At 36.5% G+C, this 14,414-nt stretch overlaps 1 protein-coding gene across 1 annotated transcript; it reads right to left on the bottom strand.

The window, feature by feature from the left end:
- Positions 1-1,493: 1,493 nt before the first annotated feature.
- Positions 1,494-13,579, bottom strand: LOC139974030 (uncharacterized). The gene is made up of 11 exons (XM_071980944.1): positions 12,846-13,579; positions 11,910-12,104; positions 11,269-11,499; positions 9,878-10,060; positions 8,543-8,809; positions 7,750-7,893; positions 6,936-7,124; positions 6,473-6,649; positions 4,523-5,977; positions 3,311-3,404; positions 1,494-2,128 (listed from the first exon to the last, which is right to left on the bottom strand). Exons 1-11 carry the CDS (start codon positions 13,135-13,137, stop codon positions 1,912-1,914), a joined length of 3,444 nt encoding a protein of 1,147 aa, XP_071837045.1. The 5' UTR covers positions 13,138-13,579; the 3' UTR covers positions 1,494-1,911.
- Positions 13,580-14,414: the final 835 nt, after the last annotated feature.

Genomic DNA, 14,414 nt, shown 5'->3' with positions numbered 1-14,414 from the left:
CGTTGTGTATAAGGTAGGGAATGAGTAGAGGGTCATTTTCATGACGTTTATAGAGGGAGGGACACAGAAGGTAAAACTCAGGACAGAAGGTTACAAATCTGACGACCTTTGACATACCACGAAATATTGCTTAGTTACTTTTATTATCCAAATGCACTTGCATTTCACATTCCTACAGAATTTACAATCAATAACGTTTACTTTTCGGTTTTAGGATACAATGGCCCATTATATTCTTTTAATAAAGAAATATAATAATTTGCAGATTATTAAGGAAATGTCTCATTATGAATTCTAAAAGTAACAAAGTAATGGCTTGCGGTAAGGATGACGAGAGGGGGTTGAAGAGGGAGGAACCAACGTCGAAGGGCAGTGGGAACTTCAATGTTTAAAAAAAAAGTATTTTTTAAATAACAATAGAATTCCTGAAATGCCGTTACAACCATGGCCAAGGGGGACTAGTTTATTACCCAACGTTATATCTTATTTATGAAACTGTTCATTCTTGAGGATATTTTGACCTCACAAAACTGGGGACATATTCACCCTGTTCCTCTTTCTCCTGCTCCTCTACTCCTGGGTAGAGGTTTGGTAATTAGGTATGCAAAACGATGCATGACGTCACACAATGGAGACTAATTATCTATGAAGAAGACCTGCTACTGCATGTACACTGTAGAATGTGAATCGATCGGAGATGAGAAAGGGGGAGGGGAGGTGAGGGGCAGGGGGAAGGGGGTGGTTATACCCATTGCATAATTGCCAATAACAAGGCGATCGTTATAGACAGATTTGTCAGACCGAATTTTGCATTCTCTCTTTAAGACAGAAAACAAGTAAAGACATCACGACTCGACATTATAATGCTCTTCAATTGCGATATTTAGCATCAGATGTCACTTATCTCGGGGTTTGGCGTGTTCCGTTGGGGGTGAGGTAAGTTGTGAGGGGGGGGGGGGGTCGCGGTAGATATACTCTGTACCGGGATGACTTCAGAAAGAAATGGAAAATGCATATGATGATATATAATATTTATTTCATCTTTGGTTAAATTGTATCATCTCAAGTTAGGTAGTCTGTAAAAAAAAGTTATTTCGATTATTTTGCTGCAAATCTCGACTCGTACGTTCTCAGTCACTGGCGTGCTCATATGGCTCATATGGGTAGAGGAGGGTTCATTCCCCCTTCAATTCACTCGTCAGTCGTGGAAAACTTTGAAGATGTCTTCTCTTCGATGGTGCAAGTTATCATTATTGGAATGTAATTATTCTATTTTATTTCAATAATCTTGACATTAAATACTTCTTGGTATAGTATAGTTTCCACTTAAAAAAAAATATATATACAATTTCAATTTCAATATATACATTATATATATGTATATATATATATATATATATATATATATATAAATATATATATATATAATATATATATATATATAAATATATATATGTATATATATAATATATAATATTACACACCTATAATTATTATTTATTTATTTATATAAGTATAACTCTCACGATCTGCGAGTTTTCTAACTTTTGGCAAGATAATATTCATTCCAATGGGGCTCTCCAGAGTTTCTAAAGAGGGCGAGTTCAGATCGGTGCATTCTCGAAACTAGATACAACCAATATGAAAGCGCCCTCTACTAATTTTGGACGTAGCTGGAGTGCCGCTATTGCAGGTACACGGTGAGTGAGTTAATTTAAACTAATTTGTGTTACTACGACTCTTACGTGATTTCATAGTTATCATTCTAACTAAGAAATCTATAGTATGTGGTTACATGCATGAAGTGGTCTCTAGTTAGCGACTTACTATCCTTTAATACAGTACAGAGAATTTGCATCTCACAAATTGTGAAACTGAAGTAAAATATTAATTTCTGGGTAAACATAACACTCAGATATAATCTATGGTTTGTTGTTTGTTGTATAAATATGAGGTAGAACTATTTTGGTTGCTATCAGTAGGTTTCTGAATATTGCTCATTTGAAGGTTATCTGTCGTGGGTGGTTTTGCCCATTTTGGATTATCTTCTCCATGAACAGTCTCATTTGCTTCCTCTGTTACAGCAGACGATGGTTCGAGCGGGGCTACTTTGTTTCTAGCCAGTAATCTGCAAATAATGAAAAAATCAATCGTCTAACATATAAAGTCTCTATAATATGAAACAAATAAAAAAATAAATTCAGCGTACTACGTTCACTCCCAGCATGTTTTGTTTGTGAATTGATACTAGAATTTTTCTCCCGTTTCATGTGAGGTAGCAAAGGGAAATTGTCTTCCCTGGGTTTGCTCTAGGTTGTTGCATAAATGCATTCGTCAGCATTTAGACTGTATCCTGTTACTGGTGAGTATTACTGCAGGTTTGTCCAAAATGCTTGATAGCTTACATGTGCTATGTCATCATAACTGCATGCCAGAAGTCTGCTTGGTAACGACAACGTTCTTTGTATTAGCTGGAGTATTGGCATGACTCAATAACACGGTGTCAGAGAGGAGTCAAGTCTTGAAATACCATAGTCTGATTTTTCATCTACATAGCTATTTCCGTTTTCAAGACATTTATCTTTTAAATATGCTAAATCGCTAGAATTTCCTTTAAAATTAAAATGACGATGACGTCGATTCCACGGTGTGTTAACCCATTGTTTTATCGATTCTAATAAGCCCCCAAAATATGCCCTTTAAACTGCCTTTGAATTCATAGATAATTGTGGGATGTCAGGACAAGCTGTTAACGGGCATGCATATTGGTCAGTCCTACAATTTCTCTCTTTTGTCTTGTTTTATCTCGTTTATATCAAACTTCTTTCTTTCGGTGATACAATGCTAACGTGCATAATTATACCTTATCAGTTTCAAAGGCTACAACAAAGAAAAGGAATTGTTATATATCTGTATTCTCAAACGATTCTCCTCGTAGCTTTTAAGCAGGGAGGGTCTAGTCCCTGGTTTTAGTTTCATGTTCTTTACGTCAACATATTCCGCTACCGTTTAAATACGAAAACTTGAAATAAGAATTTAATACACATAATTTAATTTAGAGGAATCTTGCTCATAAATGTACATATAGCATTTGATAAGTAGCTGAAGAAATTGAAAGGGTTCTTTTTGTTGTCCAAATTGCCAAACCGAATTGTCTTCAAATCAAAGCTAATACTTTCACATTGAACTAAGTCTGAAATACACGCATCCCCAATATTGCGCACATAACTACATGCAAAGTTAGTTTTCTCATGACCAGTGTAAAAAAGGCACATTTGGGAGTTAAAACTGATTAAGACTAGAATCTTACCCCGGGGATTTACCCAGTCCAACGAACAATAAAATCCAGGCGCATAGCGTCAGAAAAACGACACATGAAGCCACAGACAAACCTATAATCAATCCTGTGGAAATAACGAGAAAGGCATGAGTTCAAGAATTTGTAACTCTGATGTAAAGGTAAAAGCGAAAGTTAAAAGATAAACAAGTTAACTTCAGTCTTAGAAATAATCGAAAAATGCGAAGTTATTGGTCATGTGAAAACTTTGTGAATATCTTTATGAGACATAGTGTAGTATATAAATATTTAACATTAAAGAGCAAAAATGTTACATAATTTAATGCACCTTTTCGCGTTGAACGGTACAATTTTACTAACCCTATCCAGTACCGTATAATACTGCACGATACAATATTGGCATTACTTGCCAATGAAACGATACCTACATGACTAGACGTTGGAACATTATAAGTTTCATATAGTCGCTGTCCATTTGCAGTTTCAGAGGCTAGCTGCGCAGTCAACTTATTCTATAAGCCATTCACGGCAGAGCCGTATATCTCTATATACGGCTCTGATTCACGGCGCTCACAAGCGCCCTCACTTTTTAGGTACCTACATGACTAAACTCCCTGGTGGGTTGTCCGCCCAAAAAATAACACCATGAACAACCGAAAAGTTCTTCCTAATACTGCAAGCACTCCACGCACACTACAATACTGCGCATTTGCAGGCAAATGCAGTTCTACTTTTCAATCGTATCCGGTAAACTAAGTGCAAGCTTAGTCAGTAAACTTGAACCAATGCGATATTACAGCGTCCTCTGCAAAATCGCCGAGATCCACATTTATGTGCCTGGTTGGACCGATAGCATATGACATGAGGCCATGTAACATAGCGTAACTCAACGCAGCAGAATAAAAATAAGATATTCACAGCACGTTGTTGCACTGTATATTACTTCACGGCAAAGTACAGCACAACAAACACAAGAACATCAAAACACAAGCAAGCACATCACTTCACAAAATAACACCACAACAGAAAATAAGACAGCGCAACATGCGTTCCGAAATGCAAGTTACAAGTTGTCCATCAGTTTCTTTTATATGTTGTCTACTAGAGTCTAGTAATCTACTTTATAGAAAGAAACTTACATAACTTACTTTCGCAGATACTCAAGAGACTGACTAGAAAGATCATTCTAATATCTATTGATATAAAAAAAGAGTCTTCACAAACCTTTGTTAGGTGGCTCTTTTGAGGTTGCAGGTTCCTTAGAGTACGCCACAGATTGAGACTGGGATGAAGGCTCTCCAGACGATGGCTCGGTATAAACACGGCGAGAAGTTATTAGCTCTTTCAGATTTGTTGTCACTCCCACTGATGTAAATGTTTCATAAATAACACTTGTATCTAGAAATGCAGAGTCAGGTGTTGTTGTCAACTCATCTGTGCGATATTCTTCGGTAAATAATGACGTAGCTGCAATAAATGTAGGAGGTACTATGGAGGATTTTGGATGCCGTATTGTGGTGTGTTTTCTTGTCACGATAGGGTTTTGAGTCGTCTGTCTTTCAGAGATGACTATTTCTTGACTAGTTGTAAATGTTGACGTCTCGGTGGTGCTGGTGGCTGGTGTTTGCTTGGTGCTGACTGCCTTACCCGTCAATGTAGAAACATCAATGTTTGTCGTGGTGCTGGAAGCTGGTGTTTGCTTGGTGCTGATTGCCTTACCCGTCGATGTAGAAACATCAATGTGTGTCCTCTTATCTATGATAGTCGTAGCTTCCATGTTATCAGTAGATTCTGAACGAGGACCCTCGACTGTCGTAGATGACGTGAAGATGGACGACTCTGTTAACCCTGTCGACGTCGATGATATCGTTTTGGGAGATGGAGGAGACGAATTTGTCGATGAAGAATCATCAAAGTTTGTCGTCCTGTCGCTGTTAATGGTAGTTTCAATATCACCAAAGGTGCTCAAGAGAGGCGACGATATTTCCGTGGGCAATGAAGATGACCCAGTCGGCTCTTGCGTTCTCGTCCCTTTGTGGATGGATGGTGTCGTTGAAACAGCATCCGAACTGGAAGGACTTTGAGTACTCCACTCTGTTTGAAGTGTGCTGATGTCAAAAGTAGATACAGAATTAGTGAGATTTGTGGAATCCTTGTTATCTGTAACATTTTCCGATCCTTTCGTCGTTGATAAATTACTATCAGTTGAAATAATATTTTCGTTACTAACATATTCCGTAATTTGAACAGACGTGGTGTCAGTAATATCTTTGATTGAAGATATTCCAGTGAGTACATCGGTGGTTTCAAATGTTGATATGAAATTTGGTGGAGTGGTATAGTCTGTACGTCGTGGTAAAGTAACTTCAGTACCTTCTTCTGTTAGGATGGTGTTCAAGGCCTCTGTCGGTAGGTCAGATGCATCCAGTGGATCAACTGTGACTGCTATTTCTCTCTCCGTGGTGTGTTCTGTGTTGGTCTTTAATTCGGGCGATGTCACTGCATCTGCTGTCGTGGTGTCGATAAATACCGTTCTCGTATATGATGGTCCTTCACTTGTTTCCAATGTTACTTCTGTTAAAAAGTCAGGTGTTCTATGTTCCATTTCAGTAGAAGGCAGAGAAGGAAGAAGGGTGGTGAAGTCTTCTGTAGAAGTTTGTTGCGTAGTTGAAATCATCTCTACGGAAGTGGGAATATTTGAATAAAGATAAAGATATTTGAATAAAGATAAAGAAAAAAAATAAATTATCTTTAAGACATAAGGCACCGTAAGGTTGAGTCGCCAATTTCCTCTTGGTTGTGAAAGGGGCTCGGTTTTTACCAATGCGTTAACTGTATCCCCTCCGCAGTAGTCTTAAATTATCGTTTGATGGTGAGAATGAAATAATATTTGAGCAGAAACAAAAATGAAAAAGGGTCTGCAAAAATACGATATTAGGTAGATAGGAAAAGAAAGGCACGAAATGTATTAATTTTGGTCAATTAAAGATGGTTTTGTGTATAAAATTGTATCACACTACAATTAAATATCTTAACTAGTTTAATGCATTATTGACAGCGACATTCGTGACTTGAAACCGATTACAAAGAAAAAAATAGCATTTGTTGTGAATGGATCATTTAGTAGCTTTCATGGTATCATTTGATACGTAGTTACAGCATGACTAGACCTACCTTTGCAAGTCATGTTTGGCGTAGACCAACTACCGTCTGCTTGACAAACAGAAACCGGATAACCGCTGAGATAGTAGTTTTCCGTACAAAAGTAATAAACAATACCGCGATATTCTTCAGACACCGTTGTATTAGATGCATATGGAATATCTGGAATTGACCCACTGCATGTAATCCCTATGAGGATGAGGGCAAATCAAATTAGACGATATCATTTATTTGAAAAATGGAAAAATCTTTATGCCGTGTCGTTTCTAATGACGACTTGAGGCACAATATTAAGTTCACAGCCTTCAATTTAAATTGATTTAATTACGACTACTTCATTGCTTATCGTTTAGATAAATATTTACTTAATATAGAAACTTATCTTTTATAGAATTGAGCTATTACTAGTCGTATGACGATTAGCTGATGACATTTTGTAGATTAAGAACTTTAAGTGTGGAATTAGGTGTGTTACTTTCGCAAGAAGGAAGGACATCGCTCCAACTGCTGTCGTTTTGACATGTTAAGCGTTCCAAGGACAAGTCATCTAAGATATAACCATCATTGCAGTAGAAATCTATAGTTTCTCCAACGTTGAATGAAGCTTGGGATGAGGAGGAGTTGCCATTGAACGGCGCCCCAGGATTTCCACACTTTGTTTGCCCTATGTATGCAAAAAGAAAAGCAATGCACACGCGAATGATTAATTTTGACGAGCTCTACAAACTGTTCAGGACTAAACATTACACAATTATATATTATATACTGTCAATAATATACGCAGCATATTTTGGGGTAAATTTAGCATTCTTTTTATTCATGATAAAAACTCTGTTCAAGTCATATTTTAAAGTGAACGATCCTTCCCAACATCAAGACTTGTGCACTTATCTTGTTATTCGGATGGACACATTGGAAATTTCTAAAACTATGTCAAAAACTAACATTCTCGTTATATTAGTACAAATTGAACCATGGAATTAGATGGAACAATTTAATCTGACTTCCGTCTCTCTGTTTTGCTGATTTGACAACGAAATTAAAAAAATTCAGGTTTAATCTATAATTAAAAATATGAAACTCAACAGAGAATATGTGATATTGCGATTTATTTCGAACAGTCTGTTTTAGATGCAACAAACAAATATTAACAGGATTTTTTTTCTTTAAGTTAACCATAAACTGTGCCCTTAACTATAAATGATAACATGAACCCATTTTAATCAATTAAAGTATTAAAGTTGATAATAAAGACCAGTTATTAAGGAATAACACAGAATCCAAGTTACCATATTGACATAGGTAGGTTCGATCGATGTATCCACAGTTATCATCATTCCATTTAAAATCTTCATCTGGCAGAAGATTGAGACATTGTTCGAATTCATTGTTTGGCTCATTAGGTGCCCAAAAGTAGTCATTGATTCTTTCATCTGGAAAAGAATACATAAGAAAGCCCTTTCTCGTAATTCGTTAAAACTTATTTTATTTAAGTCGTAGTTCGAGTCACAAACTTTGTCCTACTAGAATTTAAGTGTTGATGAATTAATGACAAAGAAAAATACCCTTATCCGAGTCAAGTTGTCTACCGAGGTGAGAGGAGTGTGGGGGGGGGGGGGGAGGGAGGGGTTGTATCCCCAAAATAAAAGGTCCTCCTTTTCATAAAAAAGGTGCCCTTGTTTTTTGTTTAAAAATGTATCTATTTATCCATTTTGGTAAATAAGATGTCCCTTCTTGTTATGCAGAAAAAATGCCGTTTCGTTGGAAAATTAATTAAAAAGTGCCATAATGTTGAAACAATTAAATAATAATGAAATCCTAGTGAATTGTACCTTTTGGTTGATTTTTTCCAATATCGGAATTTGTGGTGCAAAATAAAGTGAGAGTACATTTATTTTTTACAGTTTGGATGTAACTTTGTCACGCCCCCCCCCCCCCACCCCGCGTCCCGAAACCCAACTCACATGTCCCACTATTCTTTGAGGTTTGCGTCACTCCCAGAGTGGCCCCTCTTCCGTCGCATCTATTGTCAAGGTGAGCAATAGAATAATATGATATTTTTGAATTTACTTTATTTCCTACCGTCAATCCATGCCCAGGTTCGATCACCCCCTTCCTCGAGACCAATCCACCAGTTGGCTGTTTGGTAGGACTGATCATTAATCACACTCTCAATGAAAGACTGCATTTCTTGAGATTTAATCTCTACAAGATACCCATTAGCGTCTACGTCAGTGCAAGCAAGTTTTGCGATGGGTTGATTGATTTCAACATCATCCAGGAAAATAAGACAGCTATCCTTGTACTGGTACTTATCGTGTGTTGTACCGACGACAGTACAGTTCTTAACTACAGACAAAAAGAAAAGTATCTTATATTCCGAATTGTATAGCTGTATTATTATACTAGAGTCATGATGAAGAAGGAATCCTCGAATTCATAACATCGTACGGATATTTCTGTTCGAAAAATGCATTTCACTTTCCTCTAAATCAAGTTAAAAACACAAAGAACACATTAGGTATTACCGTTTTCCTTACAAGTTCTGTACTTCAGTCAATCTGAATGCAGTAAGTAAATCATATTTGTTTTTATATACTTCATCGATTGTGGTTTAGGCTATCATATTTCCATCTCTTCACTTCAACGTTCCATACTTTCATTGCGGGTACGTTTTGATACCCTTTCAAGGATAAAAATGCAATCGATTGATCAATCAAATCAAATCAATCCCATAGTATCGACTAATTTAAGTATTGAGGAAGTGAATAGTCGATCCACTTAAGACACTGTTAGACTAAATATATCGATAGGCTATATATAAATATTAGGGTCTAGATTATGCCACGGTATCGATTAATTCAAATATTCGTGAACTGAGTAATCGATTAACTTAAGGTACCGATGACTCAAGATTCCGATTGACTGTATTTATAAGGAATCGACTATCTCAAGTATTGATGACGTGAGTAATCGATGATATTAAACACCATTTGACTCAAGATTCCAATTGACTGTGTTATGAGTGTTATCGACTATCTCAAGTATGGATGAAATGAGTAGTCGATGGAATTATGGCACCAGTTGACTCACACTGCTGATCGCCCAACTTTATAGTAAGAATCAATATATCTAATACTTCATGCAGTGGTGAAGTGAGTAATCGATGATATTAACACCATTGACTCAAGATTGAGTCAAGGTAACTTTCGTGTGAAGGTTTGGATTGAATGAAGTAAAATGATTGACATATATGGTCACGCTTTAACCAAGGTAACAATTATTGCTAATCTTTAAATTCGATTGGATCAATGTACTGATTCATGTTCCTCAGCCACTGACGAAACTTTTATCTCAAAGAATCTTAGTTGTCATAACAAATATTGCCTGAAATGGTAGAATAATATAAAAACTAACTTGTTTCACAAATTGCATAATTGCTGACAGGTGGAACCATTGGGATTGTACTTTTCCAGCATTGTTCATCATTCCATTTTAAAGCATTTCCTGCTCCATTCACGTTGCTCAAATAAACACATGATTCGGATGAAGTACTCGGTTCTCCCGGCGCCCAGTTAAAATAGTTTGCGTACTCTCCATCTGTAACAAGAAACAAAAGTTATAGTATCTTTGTTATTTTCGTTAATTTGTGTTAGATATATGCAGAAAAAGGCTGTAAAGTATAGAAATTTGCTCTAGCAAATTCTTCTTTTGTTTAAGGCATTTTGTTTCGTTTTAGTACGTTTTTATCAGATAAATTATAGTTCTGTTAATTTTACATAGTTTTAGTGTAGTTTATTAATTTCCAAGGGTTAGGAAGACAACGGAAAGCCTGTTTTTGTGATGCTCATGAATACCTGCCGGGTTATATCAAGTATAGATTAGGTAAAATGGAAGAGGTATTTTAAGGTATATACTTTACTACACTGTACTGCACTGTGCTGTACTGTACTGCACCGTACTGTGCTGTACTGAACTGTACTGTGCTGTACTTTATTGTACTGTGCTGTTCTGTACTGCACTGCTCTGTAATGCACTGTACTATAATATACTTAACTATATACTATATCAGGGTTGTCCAACCTTTTGCACAGGAGGGCCACATGGAATGATTATGATGAAGGAGGGGGCCGCATGAACCCTACGCTCGATTTTTCGATTTTTTTGCCCGAAGCACAAGGCAACAAAATGTGAGCAATGCGCGGAGCGCACTGATTTATTTTCCTTCCTGATAATACAGATGCATAGGCCTAAAGTTCAGCCCCCCCCCCCCTCCGCTGAGAGTGTCACAAACTGACCTGTATGCAGTTTTTTGGACCCAGAAGGTTCGAATGATTGATTATATAGCTTCAAATGGTTATCAATAAATCTGCTCACTAAAATTTCGCACCGTAGAGCATCTCTGGCGGGCCGGACGCAACCCTGCGGCGGGTCCGGACTGTGGCCCGCGGGCCGTAGGTTGGACAACCCTGTACTATATACTGTACTATACTATGACATAAAAATGGTGGCGAATGGTTCAATGGGTACACCTTCTGACCAATCTTGTTTTCGCACATAGCTTTCAACACATTTTGAGTGATATGTTTTTCCTTCGTAGGTGTCTGGCAGCGTCATTGCTTGTGATTTCATACACCTTCATATCATTTACGATATTTATCACGTCACAGTCGAAAACAGGTTGTACGAATCTAGTCCATTTAGACACGTAAAATGTATACTTTTAGCTGCATAGCGCGAAATAAAACACAAATAAAATTTGTCAATCGTTCTCACTAATTAGACAGTCAGTTACCATAGTAACATACCTGATGGATATTTCCAATCTCTGTCCAGCTCATATCCACCGATCCAGGTTAAGAAGGTTGCACCAATGAGTAAGTCCTTCACAAAGGATTGCCTATGCGAGTCCTTTATTGTCGCCAATCGCCCTGTATTGGAGTCACATTGTAACTTTGCATACTCCCAGTCACCTGTATTGGAACTCAACTCGTAGCACTCATGGTTCAAATATCGATTTTTCTCGTCTTTACATGACTCTGATAATAAAAAAAAAACATTTTTTGATGGTGACAAGATAATTACAAGGCACCTCCATTATGTAATTGAGGCTTTGATACGTAGTCTAGCACAGACAATTAAGTCAGCTCATTGGAATCAGCACTAAACGTCAACGACAGACGTAAGACTTTCAAATGTGTCAAGTACAAATGTGTTGGATGTTCCTATAATGGTACTGCACCTAAACGAACATGTTAATTTGTGTTATTAGAACTAATTAATTAACAATGAATTAATATCAGGCGTGAACCGAGGGAGCCGACGTCATTATCATGTTAGCCTTCAATGAGCATTCTATAGATTTAGTTTCATCGTAGATTGGCAGTGATTGATAAAGATCTTATTTCATATTATCTTTGAATATTCATCAATTGAAATTATGACATACTTTTGCAAATGGGTTCGTCAATAGCGTTGTTATTTTCTGTCCACTGGCCGTTACTAGAACACTCGACTTTGGTAGATCCGTCTGGAAGATATCCAGACTCGCATTCGAATTTTGCACTGCTTTGAAAGCTGTACGTAGGATCAGTTACACTAAAGCTTCCATACGCAGGAGATGTTGGCAAGGAACACGATATTTCTATAATATAACATTTACAAAAATATTTAGAAAAATTGTAAACTGTTTTTGATGTTACAACAACTTTATATTATTTTAAGCAGACGTACCGTATTCTCTTACAATTTTACCCTGTTTTAACTTTGCAAATGATCAACAGATGTACATATACAACATTCACATGGGCAAGTATAAACAACCAACAAATTAATTCTTAATCTAGTATTTTCATGAATTCACAACCTATCTTTTACAAATTTAAATAGAACCAAACATTTTTTGCATAAACTGAACATTGGCTTTTATGTAATACATAATTAGGATAATTAGGACTTATTTATACTTCCGTTATAAATGAGGTTAATACGTCCCGGCTAAAGTGGTGACATTGCCATGGTAGATTGTATCGATATTTCAAAATCTTTGTTGCCATGGTACCCAATTAATCTCGTGGTTTACCTTAAGTTTTACTGTACCTTACGAGACGTTGTGTTGGAAATTCAACCATGTTCATAATTGAGAATAGATACTCTATAGGTTGCCTGTATTTCAGTGATTCGGTATTTTCATACATATTTCTACTGGTATACGCTTAGTCTGCCAAATTTATCATAATCGTATAATCCTTTTCGGAAGTTATTATAAATGCAACATAACCTGTTAAAAATGGTCAGAGCCTGTGTGGCGTAAACTAAAGGATGTTTCGTCTTTTCTAAATTATTTCTAGTATTATAAGGAAGATAAATAAATATAGATCCTTACTTTTGGAGCAATCGATACTAGGACCAATCCATACTTCATCTGAACTGCAGATAAGCAAGACACTGTCGGCATTCCCTGCCATTACGTATCCAGACTGGCAAAAATAAACCATAGACGAACCCACAGAGAAGTCATCATTAAGCAAGCGATAAGCGTTAACATATGTCGGAGGAGGAAGGCAATCGCCATACGTAGTACGGATGAAAGATAATACGAACCCGAAGAAGATATACAATCTCGTGGAACTACTACTACACACACTGTGAAGATGTTCACCTTTAATGAAGATCATTTTGGTTAACGTGCAATGATAAGCAGACTGTCTTCTTCTTCTTCTCAAATCTGAGCAATCTTTAACGTTTGATGAAAGTGGAGAGAAAGTAATTCACTTCCATTTCCATTGTGTACAATTTTGCTGCATCATTTGTACTCACTCAAGCTACTGAGAGAGGGATGAAGATTATAGCCTAGAATTTTAAATTTGGTAAGAATACGAACCATCAACTGACTTGACTGAAATGACAGGCTATATGGTGTCTTTGAGTGTATACACTGTAACTAAAGTAATTATCTAAGTATACTTATCTAAGTGACCCAAACAGCTATCATCATCTCAAAACAAGAGCATATAGATAAGATATCTTGATTGACTAAACCCCCAGTGAGTACTTAAGAACTTGATACTCGCTCTACTTCAAACAATGAAAAAGTACTCTAACCAAAGTACTTATCGAATCTAAAGCGGTACAATGGGATTGTACGTGTAGTTGATTTACACAATAAAGATAAACTTATAAGAAGCCATACAAACAGGAAAAGAAAACAAATAGATCTAGTAAGAACAATACCAAACAATGATGAAGGCTGTATTTTTATGACAGAGAGGAATAATTTGCGTTTACACAAAAGAAATACGTGCACACTTTCTTTTTAATTTTAATTGTAATGGCTATTATCAGTGTTATTCACAAGTCTATGTTGAAAAAGTGACTGTTAATTAGCTACAAAATGGAAGCGTATTTCGTGAAAATACATTTTTGGGTTTTTTGGTATCCTTCAAATGGTTCATCTTTGCTGTGTTTTCTTGGAGATGGTGAAGAGGTGCCCACAGGGTCGCTGGAAATCAACAGACATATATGTTGTAAAGCTCCATTAAATCATTATGGAACCCGGCAGATATGGAATGCTGCAACAACTTTGTAGCCATTTGTTTTACAACACGGTTTGACTTATATGATGGCTTCTTCGCGAGTCCCTGCTATACAAACACAGATATTGCATAGTACTTTCGATGCAATAAGAGGGAGGGGGGGGGGTGTTTCTTTTATATTTTTTTCAAATCTAAGGAATAACAGAAAAAAAAGGTAACACTTATTAAATAGCTTTTCTTTTTAATTAATGATGAATACTTAAGCTCAATCATCAACAAAATTATAAGACACTTATTCATTGATGCATGCTTATAGTTGAAACGTAATAAATTTGCAATCATTTTTGTACGTGATTATGTATTTTTAAGGTTTTTGAATAGCCCCCTCTATTTTATCTCTAGCTCATAGTAAAATAATT

Source organism: Apostichopus japonicus, chromosome 9 (assembly GCF_037975245.1).
Source record: "Apostichopus japonicus isolate 1M-3 chromosome 9, ASM3797524v1, whole genome shotgun sequence".
In the NCBI taxonomy this organism is placed as follows: Eukaryota; Metazoa; Echinodermata; class Holothuroidea; order Aspidochirotida; family Stichopodidae; genus Apostichopus; species Apostichopus japonicus.
Note: the sequence above shows the minus strand (reverse complement) of the source record. Positions and strands in the feature narration are given on the sequence as shown.